The sequence below is a fragment of the Choloepus didactylus genome, chromosome 17 (genome assembly GCF_015220235.1).
Source record: "Choloepus didactylus isolate mChoDid1 chromosome 17, mChoDid1.pri, whole genome shotgun sequence".
Classification (NCBI taxonomy): Eukaryota; Metazoa; Chordata; class Mammalia; order Pilosa; family Megalonychidae; genus Choloepus; species Choloepus didactylus.
In genome coordinates, this window is record NC_051323.1 from 54,952,024 (window position 1) to 54,972,600 (window position 20,577).

Here is a 20,577-nt window from a genome sequence, read left to right on the forward strand (position 1 = left end):
GATGGCACAGATGTAAAAATGTGGCCAGTTTATATCTTAAAATTAATTTTTTAAGCATGCCAGATAGTCTTTTAATTATACAAATTTTACAAGCTTTCAGTTTCATCAGATGACCCGTTTAAAAATATAAATTTCTTTCCACTAGTTGATTGTTTTAAATTTAAACACTGCCACACACACATACAAAGACCTTAAATTAAGTTTTTGGATATTAGATATTTAAAATTGTATAAGAACAGGAAACACCTCATACAGGAAAAAAGTGAATAGATCGTCATTTATATGTTCTTTTCTTAAGGGACATTTCATTCTCATGTTTAAAAACATTATAAGGTTAATAATACCATTTTTGGAGTTAATTGTTCATTTAAAAAAGAAACCATTTTTACAGAACTTGGTGTATATGGATTTATTTGCTAGTACAAGTTTTAATTTGATTTAGTAATCATGCTGTGATTCACAACCTTTTGTGCTGATAGCACTTTGAGTCTCTCCAATTATGTAATTCAAATTGAACATGTTATATCTGTGCCTCTTTGGAGCAATTGTCTCGTTAGTGAAAGCAATGAAATGTACTTAGGAGGTGTTTTAATTTTAATTTCAGTGTAGGAAAAAAGTTTTCTCTACTTGGGTGGTTAGTTTATAGTGGCAGTATGTGAGAAATTGCTCACTGGCTGTTAGCCAATCAGATTTCTCAGATACTACTGGTGCAAAGAGGTAATGAAGATATATCAAGCTCATTGTAGACTGATAGAGCATTGCCAGGCGGCAGGTTATAATCTCATTGCAGGGTAAATGTTTCAGTGCCTGAGCAAAGACCATACATGGTGTGCCCTCTGTGTATTCTTCCTGACAGAGAGGACTGAGATTCAAATGCCACTGATCCAGATGAGCAGAGTTTTAGAAGAAACAAGTAACAATTTGATAGTTGAATTTTGAGATCTTAGGAGGGAAAGAATTAGTCTAAGGTAATAGTCATATTTATGAAAATGTATAAATAGTGTAGAGAGTACTACAAACTATGATTTAAAAAAAAGTTACTTGAATTTTTAAATTTATACCCATTTAAAGGCAACATCGGGATTATTAAGTAAAATCATGCCTGTATTAAAGCAAATATGGACATTTATGTCAGGACACTCATCAGTGTTGCATTAAAAAGACCACATTACATGCTAAAAGAATATACGTACATTTCAACAGGGAAAAAACCCTCCACTTCTTTTGCATTCCTGGCACGTACAACTAAGCTGAACAGGAAAACCGTTTTTGATGAGGAGCCGTGGTAAACACACTATCCTAAATAGGAAAAGTATTTTCCCTCTTCACTTTAGCCTTTACTGACAACAAAAAGTAAACTGGCTACACTAAATCATGAGCTACCTCTTCATGTGAATATTTGTTTAATGTCTGTCCCATGTCACATCGTAAACTCGAGAGAGAGAAGGAGCTGTGTCTGCCATTTTGGTCGCTGCTGATATAACCCCAGTGTCTGTCATAGCAGTCTGGCAATAATGGAAACTCAATAAATATTTGTTGAATGAAAATGCAGTCGTTAGAGCTTTTCCTAATCAGAGGCTTTGCTAAGATATGAGAAAATGTGTGGGTCAGGGAGAGAGGGTCAGAGAAGGGAGATAGACTTGTACCTGGTGATGTTACCATGAAGTAATCCTCAGGAAGTCCCCTAACCTCCACAGTTTTTGTTTTACCTTGCCTATAATAATAGGATGGGTTGGGCTCAAGACGCCTTTCACATCCTATCTTTTCATTCTGTTCAGCAGTGGTGACAGAGTATATGAGCTCATTTGGGTAGGATAGGCAGATAACTCCCCAAAAGAATATTTAAGATATTCCAAATAAAATTATTAGAAGTGCTTGCCAACTAAATGACCTTATCATTATCTAGACCCTTTCTCATGGCTATTAGAAACAAATGTGTCTAACTGATATACAGTTTATAAATTAATAAAATACACTGTTGTCACAGTTTTCTAATTAAAGCATGAAGACAGAAAATAAGCAGAATATCAAGGTTCATATAAGTTAGAATTCTTAGATTTTTTAAATATTTAGTCTTAATATTTTGTAAACTGCATCTTACAAAGCAAATCAGGGTTCCATAAACAAAACGAGGGAAAACAGATGGGATGAGTGGGTAGTAGCTAGTATGACAGCTCACTTAGTTTCTTCTATTGTGTTGATGGTGAAATTTTTAAAAATCTTTTATGCAAAATTATAACCTTTGTTATAGTTTATTATGAATAATTATCAGTACTGATAAATTAGTTTATTATATTGTTGGACAGTTACTATTATTTGGCTAAGATTAACAGGTATATTAAATAGAAATTTAGTGGGAAAATATCCATCAAAATAAATTATTCAACACAGCAGTATATTGTATTTTGAAGTGTTTAACTTGCATGCAGCATTATTCATTGGTATTTCTTTACTTTTTTATGAAAACTGTCCAACTTTTTAAATCCTCTCAAGTCAGATATGTGAGAGAGCTCATTACCTCATGAGACAAGCTGTTCCATTGTTAAAGTTGCTGGAGGTAAAATGGAATAGTAGAAAGAACATGATCTTTTGGAGTCAGGGAAATAGTTTGAATCCCAGTTCCATCACTTAACTAGCTTTGTAATCTTGGTGAGCAGCATCTTCTCTGAAACTGTTTCCTTTCCTGTAGAGTAGAGTAGAGTAGTTGCAAGGATTTAATGAAATACATATCAATCTCCATGTTTGGCATAAATTAGTAGCTTGGTAATTCCTCGTCTAATTACTATGATAATTGCTAAAATTTCTTGAGCACTTAATGTAAGCCATGTACTGCTGTAGACACTTTACTTGCAGTAGCTTTGTCCTCATAATGACCTGTGGAGGTGAGTAAGTAGTTCTGTTTCCTTCATTTTACTTCTCTCACCTGGAATGATGCTGAATTAAAGGAATTCTTCTATTAATACCTCTTCATATACTTGAGGACCACTATTTTGTCTGATTTTTTTTTTTTAGCATATATTTGACACATGACATTGTTTTCATCTTTTTCTAGATGCATGCTCTTTTTTTAAATCAATAGAAATCTAAAAATGTGAACCCTAGAAAGGAATTTAATAGTGTTGTAGTACTATGTGTGTATGTATGTAGCACTGAAGAGCAGTAAGTATAGAGACTGTTGCTGATACATTCTTAGTGTCTTGGGGGTTTAGGTTTACATTAGCTTTTTTAATTGATTGTTACATTAGCAGTTCATATTAAGGTTATGGTAGGCTAACCCTTTATCACATGAACAGCTTCAGAGCCAGCATTATCCCCATTTCTGTATTGCACATTTGACTTGTTGAAACCAAATGCAAAGCTTTTCTTACTCTTTTGAAATTTCGCCTTAATTTTATTTTATTTCTCCTGGATATGTGAAATCTAATGATTTTATAAATATGTCTTCTATGTCTTTACCATCTCATAAATAATGAAAAAAAAATAGGGCTGAGAACAGAGATCCAAGGCTCTCCTCTAAAGACTTCTCTCATCTGAATTGACATTGAGTAGCAAACTTACCTAAATATACAACATCCAACTTATACTCAAGCAATTTATTTACAAAAATGACATGGAAAACCATCTTGAATAGTTTTTTGGCCAGAATGCACTATTTTTTTTTTTTTTTCCTGACTTTGCTAATTGTGTGATCTAGGGCAAGTACTTTAGTCTCTAAACCTCTGTTTACTCAACTATAAAATTGGGTTATTGTGAGGATTAAATGAGGTAACTACATGTAAAGTATTTAGAACAGTGTCTGGCAGATAGAGCTTTATAAGTATAAGCTCTTATTATTTTCTCCATCTTAGAAGTCTAATAGTCTTTTCCAAGCTGTAAGTACAGTTGACTTGACATTACTTGTTCTATTTGAATTTGTGCTGACATCTAGTGCTCTTTATGTTCTTTTCTAGTTATTTACAAATCATTTACTTAATAATCTATTCTCATATTTAGCTAAGGATTTATGTTACGCTTGTATGTCTGTAATTTCTGAAATCTTCCCCACTCCTCTAACTCCCAAGACTTGAAGCAATCCTGACCCATCTCCTAACCATCAGTATTTCTCTCTTTATGAAGTTTTTCTCCAAGATCCCAGGAGTCTTCTTTGTGATTACACTTGCTGATTGCTTTAGCAGTATGTTGTGGGATGCATCTGTACCCAGAGACCCAAACTCACAAAAAGGCATTTTAGTTTCTTACTCACTAGGCTTGGGTTTCAGTTCTCAATGATTTTCTGCAGCTTTAGTTTTAAAACTGTTGGGGAAGATAAGCAAAATTCTAGTTGAGTAATTCTGCCTTCTCTTTGAGATCTCTCAACTGTAACAGCATCTTCTCTGAGCAGTGATTTTCTCAGTTCCTTGTTCCTTTTGAGAAATAGTATGTTATTGTGGAGACAGTTCTATGGAAGAAAGTATGAGGCCTGGATTCTAATTCTCACTTCACCCCTTAATAGCCCTGTGGTGTTGGGTAAGTTGCTTCAACTCCTTGTGCTTTGGTATTCTCACCTGCAAAAATGATGATTAATATTTACCCCATTAACTTTCAAAGAGGTATTGTGAAAGAAAGTATGTGACACTTTTATAAACTGTCAAGTGCAGTACAATATAAGATAAAGTATAATAATTTATTGAAATGTAGCTATGAATGTTTCTTTTATCTTTAAGAATTTTTTCTAAGCCTCAGTTTATTCTGAGCTTTCTCAGTCCTACTGTAAATGTTTTTACTCTTCTGTTGTGTTCCTTCTAATTTATTTAGCTCTTGTTAACTAATTTCCATAGGGTTGCTCTGCAGCTACACTGGATGCTTCATTGGACTCATTTATGGATATATAGATGGAGTTTAGAAGGATCCAGTTCATGTGAGCCATTTTATTTAGCAATGCGGTCATGCCCTTTTTGTTTTTGTTTTTTTTTAACATTTTGAACTGTGCTTTCCTGAAAACTAGGGTACACACTTAACTGTACTACATGTTCCCTTTCTTATTGTTAGAAATCCCTTATGATGACATTTTATCCTATGTTCCTATCATAAGTATATTAATTTTTCTTTTCTGGTTATCCAGCAAAGAAAGTGTATCCCATTTTGCTTCCTTAGTCTTCTGGAAGGAAATTGTCAACAGAGCAAGTCAGGGGTCATGTTTTGAGAGAATTAAAATTTTTAATATAAAAAGAAAACTCTTGACTTGTCTCTATTAGTAAAATATTATACATATTTTATATGGCTGGGTGGTGCATATTTGATTTCTGTGATAATGTCAGTTTTATTTTTCTGTTTGTTCTTTCTGTTTTTCTCTTGTTTTTGTCATAACTTAGTTGTGTAATTATATAAAAGTGTTTGATCTTCAAGATTCAGGTGAGGGATGCCAGTTTATTTATTTGAACAGGAGATTTTTCCTGAAATTATACCTACTTTAAAAAATGGCCCTGATAACTAGACCAAAAATGGCTACCCATTAGGTTTACTGGTGAATTATTACTATCATGAGACCAAAACTTATATTTTTTAAATTTAGGGATTCTTGCATTTTTAAAATAATAGCAAGTAAGTGTAAAATATTAAACCTTTTGTCAAAATTATTTCCAGGTTGACTACATTTCAGAAAGCATCAACTCTTCTTGATGGACCCATTCATCAAATGAAATGTTTGTACTATTTTTAAAAGCTTTGTACTTCATCATAGAAAAATATAACCCCCAAAATGAAAGTGAGGACATCTGAGAAGGTGATTTAAGGTGTGGACATTTGAGAAAGGATCCATTCAAATCAGTGAACTGAAGGATATAACTATTGAATAGATTAATCTTAAGCATTACTATTTATAAAACAAGAGAATCTCATCTTGACAGAAAAACAACTTTTATTCAATATGTTTTTTCTGAAATTAATAGAGAGAGACAAGAACAGACTTAAAAGAAAATGAAGATGCTTAGTAAATAAGCAATGTCATCTCTGTTCTAAGGAGGATAACTCCGTAATGTTAAATCCTTTCCAAACCCATTGTTGTGGTCCTAACGACAAGACTCTTTTTTGATGGGACTGATTAAGGGAAATAGGACCTTTTGTGTATCCAACTCACAGTTCTAGAATTTGCAGTCATTGGCATGAGTGGCTTGAAAGAGGAAATAAAGGAGCTTTCAACTAAATCCAAAAGTGCAGTCATTTTTTTACCACTGTGAGTTCAAAGCCTCTTCATAACCATTTAAAAAGAATCGACAGCTATTTTAAAAGATTAAAGAAAGGCAGATGTCCGCAAACAATTCCCCTCCATCAGCCCAGAAGTCTGTGTTACCTGCAACTCTTCCTGCTGTGCTTCCAACTCCTTCTCCATGTTCAAGTCCTAAGACGGGACTGTCTGCCCGACTGTCCAATGGAAGCTTCAGTGCACAGTCACTCACCAACTCCAGGGGCTCAGTGCACACAATTTCATTTCTACTGCAAATTGGCCTTACACGGGAGAATGTTGCCATTGAAGCCCAGGAACTATCTTTATCTGCTGTCAAGGATCTTGTGTGCTCCATTGTTTATCAAAAGGTACTGTACATAATGTTTATGTCAATAGTTTTTCTAATTAATATTGTTTCTAATGCTTTTCTGTAAATTGTTAACTTATATGCTGATTCTGAGCATTTTTTGGAAGAGGCCTAATAGACAGCCTAAAGTCGGAAATTTCAAAATCTAATGGTTAGAGCCTATATCCCAACTTCAAATCTCAGTTCACTTTTCTATAGGTCATAGTTTTTAAAATAATGTTCTTCCTATTTATTTCTTTAAAAGCAGGGAAGAAATTCTGTATAATGACAAGGAGATATAAGTAATTCCATTTGTTTTCAAAGAAAACACCCAGTCAGGAGGTAGAAAGAGGGAGCAAGGCATCTGGATGACTTTTAAAAAGAATGGGACACAGCAACAGCTGAGTCCCAGATCCACACCTTGTTCTTACTAGGTGCCCTGTACTCTGCCCACTTTCTAATACCCTCTGCTTTCCCTTTCGATCCTGATTTTGTTTTTCAGAGAAGATGGTCAGGATCCACCCAAACTGTCATTTAATATAGGACTACATTTTCTTTGGTTCTTAAAAAATAATTAAATCAGTTTTGAATATATTATGGAATATATAGAAATTTGAAAATTGAGAGTTTTATTTTGTTTTCCACCCACCTACCCCCAAACCCTGTACCATACTATTTTTAAGCAGCCTTTTAAGCAAACTTAGCTAACTATCTTTTTTTATTATTCATTTTATTGAGATATATTCACAATACCATGCAGTCATACAAAACAAAGCATGCATTCAATTGTTCACAGTACCATTAGATACCATTAGATAGTTGTGCATTCATCACCAAAATTGATCCCTGACACCTTCATTACCACACACACATAAAAATAACAAGAATCAAAATTAAAGTATAAAAGAGCAATTAAAGTAGAAAAGAACACTGGATGCCTTTGTTTGTTTGTTTGTTTTCCTTCCCCCATTTTTCTACTCATCCATCCATAAACTAGACAAAGGGCAGTATGGTCCATATGGCTTTCCCAATCACATTGTCACCCCTCATAAGCTACATTTTTATACAATCGTCTTCAAGATTCATGGTTTCTGGGTTGTAGTTTGATACTTTCAGGTATTTACTGCTAGCTACTCCAATTCACTAGAACCTAAAAAGAGTTGTCTGTATTGTACATAAGAGTGCCCACCAGAGTGACCTCTTGGCTCCTTTTGGAATCTCTCTGCCACTGTAGCTTATTTCATTTCCTTTCACATCCCCCTTTGGTGAAGAAGATGTTCTCCATCTCACGATGCCGGGTCTTGATTCCTCCCCGGCTACCTTTAATAATTTTGATTCGATGATGAACTAGTGTGTTCCATATTTTTTCATAAAACTCTTTACATTGGTTATGTGACTTGGTTACATTTTATATTTTATGGACAAAACGTATTTCAAATTTGTTTTGTACCAATTTGAATACTTTCTGTTTGTAAAAATCATCTCTTTCAGTGAGATTAATGTATTTGCATTCAAGCTCATCATCTTACTGTTTGTGTCAATTCTTTTTACTTTATATGATTTGTCTTTGTTTTCTGATGTAGAGGTAATTAGCAATGCAAAAGTCTTACCTGGTTTGTGAAAATGGCCTATGCCTCTTTTTTTTAGCAGTGGTGTATTCACATGTCTTCTAAAGTAAGATTAACTTCCTTTTGTAGATCTGTAGAACCGTCTGCATATCTTTTGTTATCTTTGGTTTTAGTTTTCCTTTTGTTAAATGTGTTGAAGGTTTCCACAGATAGTTTTACAACTGGATTGTAATTTTTAATTTAAATGTAACATTTTAACTTAAATGCAGTTTGTAACTTACATGTAATGTTTCCTTTTTTATTCGAGACCATGGGAACTCACAGGCAATGTTTCATGGGGTCTGTATTTCAATCTTTGGAAATTTTGCTTAGGTTTTACAGAGTCATACTGATTGTCTCAAAATTCTTGTAAAATCAGTGTTACCTTATTTATATAGATATGAGAAGTGGGTCAGTCAAATGGGCTAAACTTTTGGGGAACTGAATTAGAAATTGTAATCCACGAATAATTACAGTGATGGGAAGGAAATAAATAGGGTTTAGTTCAAAAAAGGATAATTCAGGGTAAACTTTACATGAATATAAAATAGAAATATTGGTTGTGAATATAGCCAGCATAAAATGAATTTCATAGTGGACTGAATTTGAATCAATATTATAGTGATATGGGAATGTATTTGGCCAAATATATTGCATATTTATGACATACAAACATGTAGCACATTCTTTGTGGCATGTGCTAGAATCTTAACTGTTAAGTGTAGTGAAAAGAGTGTTGACCTAGGAGATAGGATGGTTCTATTTATTTACTGTATAGCTTTGGGCAAGTGAATTTTAAAATTTTTTAAACCTTTATTTGGATAAGATTGGATTGTATATGTTCTAACACCCTTCGGATATTATGTAAAAATATGCCATATAGTATATGTATTCAGTTATTTTTTCTAAAGAGCGATTTTTCCCTCTTCGTGAAATTATTCATATTTCTTGCCCATTTTTGTATTAGGTTTTTAAAATTCTTATTTTATGTTGGTTTTGGATCATAAAATTTCCCATTTTAATCACTTTATATTGGCATCAACCACATTCCCAATGCAACATTACCACCATCCATTACCAAAACCCTTTCATCACCCCAAACAGAAACCCTATACCTGCCAAGTTGTAATTCCCCATTTCCCCATCCCTTTTGCCCCTGGTAACCCCTAATCTACTTTCTGTCTCTATGAATTTACCTATTTTAGATATTTCATATAAGTGGAATCATATAATATTTGACTTTTTGTGTCTGGCTTATTTCACTTAGCATAATGTTTTCAAGGTTCATCATCCGTGATGTAGCATATATCAGAACTACATTCTTTTTTATGGCCTTATAATATACTAATATAATATACTAATATAATAATATAATGATATTCCATTGTATGTACATACCACATTTTGTTTATCCATTCATTTGTTGATGGACACTGGGTTGCTTCCATCTTTTGGCAGTTGTTGAGTCATGCTACTGTGAACTCTGGTGTACAGGTATCTCTCTGAGTCCCTGTTTTAAGTTCTTTTGGCTGTATATCTAGAAGTGGAATTGCCGAGTCGTTTGGTAATTCTTTGTCTAACTTTCTGAGGAACCAACTGCCAAACTCTTTTGTACAGTCTGCACCAGTTTACATTCCCACCAACTATCTACAGGGGTTTAACATTTTTTGGCAACCTCGCCATCACATGTTATATTCCATTTTTAAATAATCAGTAGCCATTTTGGTATGAGGTGATACTTAGCTATTTTTACAAGATGCTTATATTTTTAATCAGATGTGAGATGTAATTTATCTTGAAATATACCCAGCTTTAAGATCATGGGTTTGATATGTTTTAACAGTTGTATACATCTGAGTAACCACCACCAATTCAAGATGTAGAACATTTCCATCATGCCAAAAGTTTCTTCTTCATCTTTCCTAGAGTTTGCTGTAAATGAGATCATGCAGTATGTAGGTTTTTTTTTTAATGTTCAGAACTTTCTTATATTTGTACAAATAACACAGTCATTGCCCACAACAGGTTTCTCTATTTTATACAGTCCCATGTTTTGTCCTGTAGCTTTCCTTCTAGTGACATCTGCAACCCCATACTTCCCCTTTCAACCATACTCACACTCAGCAGTTATTTACTCTTACAATATTGTGCTACCATCACCTCTGTCCATTTCCAAACATTTACAATCACCCTTATTAAAAATTCTATACACCTTAAGCATCGTCTGCCCATTCTCTACCTCCTTTCTGTCTTCTGGTAAACTATACACTAGATTTTAAGTCCTAGAGTTTCCTCATTATAATTACTTCATATTAGTGAAAGCAGACAATATTTTTCCTTTTGTAACTAGCTTATTTTGCTCAACATATTGTCCTCAAGGTACATCCGTGTTGTTGCGTGCATCAGGACTTCATTCCTTCTTCTTACTGCTGCATAATATTCCATCATATGTATATACAAAAGTTTGTTTATCCACTCATCAGTTGATGGACACTTGAATGATGCTGCTATGAATATCAGTGTGCATATGTGTGTTCACATCCCTACTTTCAGCTTTTCTGGCAGTTCTATACTTAGCTTCCCAAGGAACCGCCAACCTACCTTCCAAAGCTGCTGCACCATTCTACATTCCCACCAGCAGTGAATAAGTGTTCCTATTTCTCCACATCCTCTCCAGTACTTGTAACTTTCTTTTTTTTTTTTTTTTTTTTTTTTGATATTGGCCATTCTAGTAGGTATGAAATGCTATCTCATTGTGGCTTTGATTTGCATTTCCCTAGTAGCTAGTGATGTTGAGCATCTTTTCATGTGCTGATTCTTTCTTTTGCCACCTCCAATCTGATGTTGAAACCATCTAGGGAGTTTTTCATTTCAATTATTATGTTCTTCAACTACAGAATTTCTTCAACTACAGATCTCATATTGTTTATTCATTGTTTTCCTCATATCCTGTGCTTCTTTCTCTGTGTTTTCCTTTATGTCCTTGAGTATACTGAGAATCATTATTTTAAAGTCTCTGTCTGGCATGTCAAAAATATGGGCCTCTTCATTGATGGTTTCTGGATTTTTGTCTTTATCCTTTGGATGGGCCATCATTTCCTGTTTCTTTGTTTATTTTGTAATCTTTTGTTTCACACTAAGTATGTAGCTTTTTTTTCTGTCTTTTTTCACTTAGTGCAGTGTTTTTTGGGATTCATTCATGTTGTTATGTTTGTCAGTAGTTCCTTCCTTTTTATTGCTGAGTAACTATATGGTTATACCACTGTTTGCTTATTCATTCAAATGTTGATGGACTTTTGGGTTGTTTCCAGTTTGGGGCTATTATGAATAAAGCTGCTATGAACATTCTCATATGCATCTCTATTGTGGATATATATATTTTTTATTTCTCTTGAGTTTAATACTTAGGAGGGTATCTGGGTCATATGATAGGCACATATTTAACTTCATGTGAAATTATCAAACTTTCCAAATTAGCTATATCATTTTCTGTTCCCATCAGCAATGTATAAAAATTCTAGTTGTTCTGCATCCTTGCCAACACTTGGTATTATCAGTCTTTTTCATTTAGCATTTCTGGTCGGTATGTGGTGTTGTCTTGTGATTCTAATTTGCATTTCCCTAATGACTAATGACATTGATCATCTTTTCATGGACTTCATTGCCATTTGTATATTTTCTTTGGTGAAATATCTGTACAGATTTTTGCCAATTTTTGTTTTATCAGCTTGTTTTATTAAAGTGTAAAAGTTCCCCTATATGTAGTAAATACAAGTTCTTTATTTGCACATATTTCCTTCCATTCAGTGGTTTCTTTTCATTCTCTTTAAAAGTCTTTTGGAGAGGTGAAGTTTAAATTTTGTGGAAGTCCAATTCATTAAAGTTTTTTGTTTATGGACAGTGCTTTTGGTGTCATATCTAAAAAATCTTTGCCTAACTGAAAATTACAAAGATTTTGTTCCATGTTTTTTTCTAGAAGTTTCATGCTTTTATTTAGCTCTTACCTTTTAGTCTGTGATCCTTTTCAAGTTAATTTTTATAAATGGGGTGAGGTAAGGGTTGAGGTTCATTTCTTCACGTGTGGACATCAAGTTTTCCCAGCACTGTTTGTTGAAAAGACTGTTCTTTCCTCATTGAATTATTTTAGTACATTTTTGAAAATCAGTTGACCCGTATATATTTTGATCTATTTCTGAGCACTGTTTTACTTCATTCATCTGTGTGTCTATCCTTACATCAATTCCACACTGTCTTAAATTCTTTAGTTTGATAAAGACATGAAGTCAGATGCATAAGTTCTCCAACTTGGTTCTTTTATTCAGAATTGTTTTGTTCAATCTTGTTCCTTTGCAAATCCATATAAATTTTTAAATCAGCTTGCCAATTCCTAAAAAAAAGCCTGCTAGAATTTTTTTTTTATCTTCATTTTATTGAGATATATTCACATACCACACAGTCATACAAAACAAATCGTACTTTCGATTGTTTACAGTACCATTACATAGTTGTACATTCATCACCTAAATCAATCCCTGACACCTTCATTAGCCTGCTAGAATTTTGTACATATTTTTTTCTTTTTCTTTGAACTTCTTATTTTGAAATAATTTCAAACTTAAAGGACAGTTTCACAATTATTACAGACCTCATAGAGAAATCAAACATAACCTCACCCCCTCCCCCAGGTACCCAGATATACCAATTTTAACATTTTGCCACATTTGCCATATCATTTTGTCAGTCCATCTGTCTATCTGTCTGTCTACCTATTTGTCTGTTTTCTGAATTTTTGAGAGTAGGTTGTGTACATCATGCTCCTTGAACACTTAATAGTCCCATGTACATTTCCTAAAAACAAGGATATTCATTTATATAACCACTTTAAGTGCAGTTATCGAGTTCAAGAAATTTAACAATGTTAGAAATCTTAGAGTCTGTCTTCCAATTTTTCCATAAATCCCATTAATGTCCTTTGAAGCCTTTTCTTCTCAATTATTATATCGCATCCAGGATTGCATATTTATTTAATTGTTATTGTCTCTTTAGTTGCACTTTCTTTTTTAAATTGTGGGACCATATATAAAACATAAACTTTCCCATCTCAGCCACTCCCAAGCATACCACTCAGTGGTATAATCACGTTCACAATGTTGTGGTACCCTCACCACCATCAATTACTACAACTTTCCTGTCACTCCAAACAGATACCTTACAACCATTATGTGTTAACTCGCCTTGCTCATGCTCCAGGAAACCTTACTTTCTTTCTGTCTCTGAGTTTGCGTATTCTCTGATATTTTCTTTGTGGTTTCCATGGATCTTAAATTTAATATCCTAAATCTATGCCCTACTACCACTTTGTGACAGCTTGTAGCATGGATAAAGCAAAGATGCTTTTTCAACTGTCAGAGAGCAGAAACCTGTATATTTATGCACATATGGCCTCTACTTTGTTTTTCATGGCTAAACAATTAAAGTTCTGCGATTCTGCTTCCTAGTAGTACTTTCTAATTTTTTTGTGAGCTACTTTATTCAAGACATTCATGGTGATTTGTGATTTCTGTTCTTCTCCCTCCCCTGTAGTTAACTAAACAAGCATTTGTAGTTGCTTTCTGGTGACAAAAATAAGTGATTGCTTAAGCAAGGAGTTATTGCAAGATTACTTACAGAATATGCTGATGATTCTCAAAGGTATATTTCTGGTTCATATTCCTCTCCAAAGCTTCAAACATGCCATATTTTGTCTCACATCTAGGTCTCTGTGCCTGTTGTTCCTCTGATGGAAGTACACCCTTCTGTCTCATTCTCTGCTTTGGTCTCTAGAAAGACATTTTTTCTGACCTCTCCCCAGACTTGGTTGCATAATGCAGCCTATAAAATTCGTATTTTAGTATTTATCATATTGATTGTAATTTCCCCTGTACTTGCTCAACAAATACTTTCTGGTTGAATGAATGAAGGAAGGAGTTCATGTGAAACAATATAGTCTGGTAGTTAAAAATATGAGCTTATGTATTTTAAATGATGTTTATGAAATGCTTGGCACAGACCTTAACACATAGTAATCCCACAATAAATATTAACTAATCAATAATATTATTTATTAATTTGGATTTTGATTTTGGTGGTTTCTAAAGTAAAAAATCAAAACCAGCACTTTAACCACTGTATTTTAGATCCCTTCTCTGATTAGAGTTTATTGGAATTAGTCAGTTGTGATCCAGAAATGGATGAAAGATACTACCAGTTGTTACATTTATGTTGACTTTTGGTTTTGTGCTTTATGGATTATACACATAAGTCATAATCTATTTTCTATTCTGTAGAAGCCAACTGATTCCCTAGTTGATCCATATGAATGAATTATTCACAGTTTTCTCTTAGCTCTACTAATGCTTCCTTTAATTGGTACAAAAAAAATGAAAGGTTGATGGTATATCAATTCTGTGATTCATTTAATCCTCTGTTCTTGGGCTGTGTATGTTTATTTTGTGTGCAACCTTTGGCTTCTGAAAGATTGATTTTCTACTGATTTAACTACTCAGTTAATTATTGTTGAGCAGTGAGTAAACATCCTATTCTGTATTTTTATATTCCAAGGCTGTTACATTTAATATAATGGAGATAACTCCTGCATTGTATGCATATTTCAAAGGATTAAACTGCCTGAAAGAGCCCATCAGAACAACTCTAAAGGGATAAGAACAAGTTAATTGAAATGATATAAGAGCTTTTGATATCACAAACAGGATGTGAAAATTAATCAAATACATAAATATCTCCATTAAAAAGATAAAAGTCTTAATGATAATTATGTTTAAAATGGATGCTCCAAATATAATAAAATAGCAAAATTTTGTGAAATATTTAAAAAACACTTTGTGAAATGAACATCTTATGTTCCTAAAAAAAGAAAATTGATAGTATATAATTTTTACTTCCAAACTTTTTTCCAGTCCAAATTTTATTAGTATTCTTTTTATCATAACAGTGTTATTCTAAGGGTTATCTGGAAGGGAAAGTAGTCAAGAGCATTAAGTTAAAAAATTCAAAAAGTAATAAAAGAAAAGGGGGAGGAAAAAAGTTACTACTGAAATTATATACTGCCTGAACAGGGGTAGAGAGAACCTGGGCACATTTTAGGTATATGCCAAAGGGATCATGAGAAATAAAACTAAAGTGAAACTAGTTAAGCAGTTGAAGGGGCATCTACTTAATACCTGACACCAATGTAAATTTCAGAGGGATTAAAGATTAAATAGGAAAATTAGTGTAAAATGGAATTGAATATTTGTCGTAACTTCTGGAGGGTAAGATAAACTCACTTATTAGATTAGTACAAAGAACTGCAAGGGAAAAGAATGTTTATAATTTGATTATTCAAAATTTTAATATTTACATATGTAAAAATAATAAAGATACAGTTGGGAAAATGTTACAGCAAATATTATACAAGATTAATATGTTCATTCTATGAAAACTCATATACTGGTAAGGAAAACACTGATCCCAATAAATACTCGTTTGAATGATATAAAAATATATTTCACGAGAGATTAAATAACAATTAGTAAACAAGCATGGAGGAAAATACTCAAAATATCATTTATAAAATTAATACAAATTATGTATTATATGTTCAGTTAGGGAAAAAATTAAATTGGTATTCCCAGGCAGGAATGGGTATGGTAAAAACTCATAGAAATAGAGAATAGCAACTAATCATTTGAGTCCTGTAATAATTTTAAACTAGATAAAATTCCAACTAAGAAGAATAATGCAAGACACTGAGGTTTTTGTTTTGTTTTTTTTCCATATCTGTAGCAAATGGATCACTTACGGTTGAGCTTTGCCTAAAATGTGGATGTGACCAAAGGTGGTCACTTTTTGAATTTCATCCAATTTCATGACACAGCTGAGAGCAGAATGAGGTGGAGTTTTGTTTGTTGTTATTGTTTTTAACATAAGCCAAAACCTTAGTTCCCTTTTTTTTTTTGAAGCTTTGAAACTCTTCCAACATTTATGTTACATTGAAATTGGTGCTATCATTCATCTTTTATGTCCAGAAATGCCTTACCCTCAGTAGACATTTGTTATAGGATATATTCTACTTGCTCTTACTGCAAAAAAACATGATACTGAAAATAATCTCTGGTGGTAATTACTTTCATTGATGAAAAGAATTATAGTTGTCTCAGCTGACAAGAGAAAGAAATGAGCAGATAGACAAGCACCAGCACTCTTTTCCATCCTGTTTCATGTATCAGTGCCTTAGTTGTGCCCAAGGTACTTCCACTAGTTTAGATTGTCAGATAGTTTGTGGATTGTGCAGAAGGCCAGGTTTTTTCCAGAAATTCTGAAATTCCCAAAGGTATCCACTCCCTGAAGAGCACAGTGAACTTTTTCCTATTCCTCATAAGAATGAAGAATAGGACTTGGGACTCTTTGATTGGCAGCATTTACAGTCTGGTATTTAATTTTAATGTTTGAAGTCATATTAAACCAGTGGTTTTCAACTGGGGTGATTTTGGCCACTAGGGCAACATTTAGCTGATTGGCCGCAATTACAGTCTGGTATTTAATTGTAATGTTTAAAATCATATTAAACCAGTGGTTTTCAACTGGGGTGATTTTGGCCACTAGGGCAACATTTAGCAATGTTAAGACATTTTTGATTGTCACAACTAGTAGGGAGAAGGGCTGCTACTGTCATCTAGTGTGTAGAGGCCAGGGATGCCACTACAATGCAGAGGATAGCCCCCCACAACAAATAATTATCTGGTTCAAAATGCCAGTAGTGCTGGGGTTAAAAAGCCCTGAGTTAAACTGTTGTAGAAACAGAATTTCTAAAGTTTTGATAAATCCAAAACTTTTCAATATTAGTACTTTGTATGGTTTCAGTAAATTAGCAAATATAAATCCTCTCCTAGATTAAAAATCTTCTAAATGTGAATTGTAGTTTGAGAGCTTTTAAATAAGATTTCTAATTTGGCTTGGATTTTTTTTTTTTTTAAAGAATAGTACACAGTTTCTATTATGAGTATGAATATAGGTAAATAATGAATATAAATTATTAACATATATGTGTTAGATTCCTTTATCTTCATATTGGTTTACAATGCAAACTTAACAAACAAGATCATTACATTCTAGTTTATAAGCTGATGGGAGTGCTTTTTTTTTAATTAATTCAATTTTATTGAGATATATTCACATACCATGAAGTCATCCGAAGTGTTCAATTAGTTGTTCACAGTACCATCATATAGTTGTGTATTCATCACCCCAATCTATTTTTTGAACATCTTCCTTGTACTAGAAAAAGTAAAAGTAAGAATAAAAAAATTAAAAAGAACACCCCCACCCACCCTATTTTTCTTTTAGTTTTTTGTCCCCATAAAGGGAGTGTGATCCACAAAGCTTTCACAATCACACTGTCATCCCTTGTAAGCTACATAGTTATACACTCATCTTCAAGAGTCAGGGCTACTGGGTTGCAGTTCGATAGTTTCAGGTATTTACTTCTAGCTATTCCAGTGCATTAAAAACTAAAAAGGGTTATCTATATAGTGCATAAGAATGTCTGCCAGAGTGACCTCTCGACTCCATTTGGAATGTCTCAGCTACTGAAACTATTTCATTTCATTTGGCATCCCCCTTTTGGTCAAGGACATATTCTCAATCCCACAATGCCGGGTCCAGATTCATCCCTGGGAGTCATATCCCATGTTGCTAGGGAGATTTGCACCCCTGGGAGTCAGTTCCCACATAGGGGGGAGGGCAGTAAGTTCACCCGCCGAGTTGGCTTAGCTAGAAAGAGAGGGCCACATCTGAGCAATAAAGAGGTACTCAGGGGGAGACGCTTAGGCACAATTATAAGCAGGTTTAGGCTCTCCTTATAAGCTTCATAATGGCAAGTCCTGTGATAGAGGGCTTGGCACATCAAACCACCAGTCCTCAGTGTTTGTGAGAACATCCGCAACAACCCAGGTAAGGAAGCCCAACACCTCTGCATTTTCCCCCAGCTCCTCAGGGGGGCCCTGCATATATATTTTTATTCTCTGTCCAAATTACTTTGGGATGTGTCACTATTTCACACTAACCTATGCAAGCCTACCAGGTCTCACTTCCTATTAAAAGTTCCATATAATTATGGCATTTGAACAAATTGTATGAGTTAAATTGTTTAGGAAATGTAGATCTTGTACTAACTAAACATCTCTTCCCTTGGTCTCACATGGAATTTGAAGTTTTAAAATGCAGTCAGTATTGTCCTTTACCCTTTGGCCCGATTTGCCCTAGTCCTAACCAGTCTGCTTCATTCATATCTCTAGTTGAAGTCTGGAATCTTTTTCAGCTTTTTTTAACAGTTGCTGTATGTGCTAATACTGACATTCATATCTGCCCAGTTCTAGCTCTGAGTTTCAGGTGTCACACATATACCCAAATTTCCAGGGATTGATCAGGTTATACACAAAGGGATCAACATCTCGGAATCTTGAGATAGCCATTACAATTCCGGAATAGATGTGACTACTTTAAGAGCTTATAATCTAGGGACCATTACAATAAGCATTCCCCTGATAAACTGTGCTCTAAGGTTCAATTCTAAGTTTACACATTGTTAGTCCATGTTGGTGAGGCATTATAGTGTTTGCCTTTCTGGTGTAGTTCACTGAAAATGCTGTCTACAGTGTCCATTCACCTCGTTGCATGTCTCGCAGCTTCAGTGAGTGCTTTTTTTTTTTAACTGAAAAAACCCAGAGAACAAGTGGGACTAGTAATAGGTGAGCCGAGAAGGGAGGCACATCTGAGCAGCAGGTAGAACTGGGAATGAGCCACGCAGGAGTGCATTATAACAGAGTTAGTTTACAAATGGGAAAGTCAGAACTGAGGTACCAGTAGCTCCGAAAGCCTTGCCCATCCTGCGATGATTGCTCATGCACAGATTCCCAGTGTTAAATTTAGCATTAGCTTTTAAATCCATGCTGTTTTATGTTATTGATCTAGGTCTTTAAAAAAAAAAAAAAATCCAAGAGATAAGTAACAGAGTGTATTATCCCAGAGCAGAGTTTTGGAATCAAGTAGACAACCCAGGTTTAGATTTTGATTCTGCCATTTTCTTGCTTTGTGATTATAGATCCTTTTTAAGTCCCTTAACTTCTGGTCCTTAATTTTCTCATTTGTTAAGCCAAGATCATAATACCTACTTCATAAAAAAATGATGATGATTAATGTAAAGCCCTTAATACAAAGTCTGGCACATAAATGGTGCTCAGAAAATAGTGATACTCACGGTTTTAAAAGCTCTTTAAATCTGGAAAAATCCTTGATCTTTGAGTGGTCTTAAAATTTTATAAATACCAAAGCATGTTTAGAAGTCTGCCAACATGCTGACATTGCTTTAGTCTTGCCTTTTGATTTTAATATTTAGCATGACAAACTATAAAAAATAAAAATCAAGTATTCATCTTATTAGACCACTTGGGTTACTTGCTTTGGAGTGTTAAGAAAATTAAATCAGATAGTCTATGTCAAGTGCTTTACACAATGCCTGATGCAGTGACTACACTCAGTGAATGTTAATTCCCCACCTTCTTGCTTTCATGTTGCCAAGAGGCTTAGAAAGTACCACAGTAATGCTACTACTGCTGTATTAATTGTTGAATGAACGTAGTGAATGTAATTGAAGTGAGAAAGGAAATTGGCTTACAGTAATTCATTTTAAATTATAATGTTGTTTACCAAAATTGAAATTATTCTGACATCTAAACTAACTGTCTGCTGTTAGCTGATATAAAACACTTGTTTTTAGTTCTGACCATTTACATGACACTAGACCTCAAGACTGTTTGCTTATGTAGCCTAATTTAGGAGTGATTTTGGTCCATTCTTTGACTCAGTACATTGTCTCTCTAGATCTGGATTGGGTGCAATTTTCAGATCCTGCCAAAGTAGAGCGAAACCTCCAGCTGTATCTTTTGTTTTCTAGAAATCAGTTGTCATTCTGTGTTGTTTTTTCTGCTCTATCCTTTCTACCACAGCTGTGTTGCAGCAGCTTCACTGCTACTACACATCCTACTAAAGCATCGTATCATTTACCCTACTCCTACATTTTTTGTTTTGCCAAAACAGTGACAGGCAACCAGCTCGAACTGGAAGGAATTTTTCATTATTATTATTCTCCCGGACATTTAGGATAAGACCTTGATTAGGATAGAAGATTCCAGAAAGTTTGAATTAAAGATACGTAAATTCAGAACTAATTGCAAAACAGGAAAAAAGAATGTTCAGATTGCTCTAGTTTGTGCCACAGAGAAAAGGCAGGTATTAAATGAAGTGGCTCTTCTGGTATATTGTATCTGGAAAATTCTCAGTTGGAATTAATGATGAAAGTTAAAAATAAATTCAGAGTCTGCATA

The 20,577-nt window shown here is 34.0% G+C and overlaps 1 protein-coding gene across 4 annotated transcripts in view; it reads left to right on the forward strand.

The window, feature by feature from the left end:
• LOC119512966 (serine/threonine-protein kinase D3) overlaps nucleotides 1-20,577 on the forward strand; it is a 114,828-nt gene that overhangs the window by 1,515 nt on the left and 92,736 nt on the right. For 2 of the 4 annotated variants that reach the window (XM_037807812.1, XM_037807814.1), the window contains exon 2: nucleotides 5,623-6,570. The exons of 1 other annotated variant lie outside the window; for it this stretch is intronic. In XM_037807812.1, coding sequence (XP_037663740.1) covers nucleotides 6,283-6,570 — 288 coding nt within the window. In that variant the 5' untranslated portion in view covers nucleotides 5,623-6,282. Of the gene's footprint in view, nucleotides 1-4,817; nucleotides 4,898-5,622; nucleotides 6,571-20,577 lie in introns of all 4 variants that reach the window. One more of the 4 variants, XM_037807813.1, reaches the window with a different exon arrangement.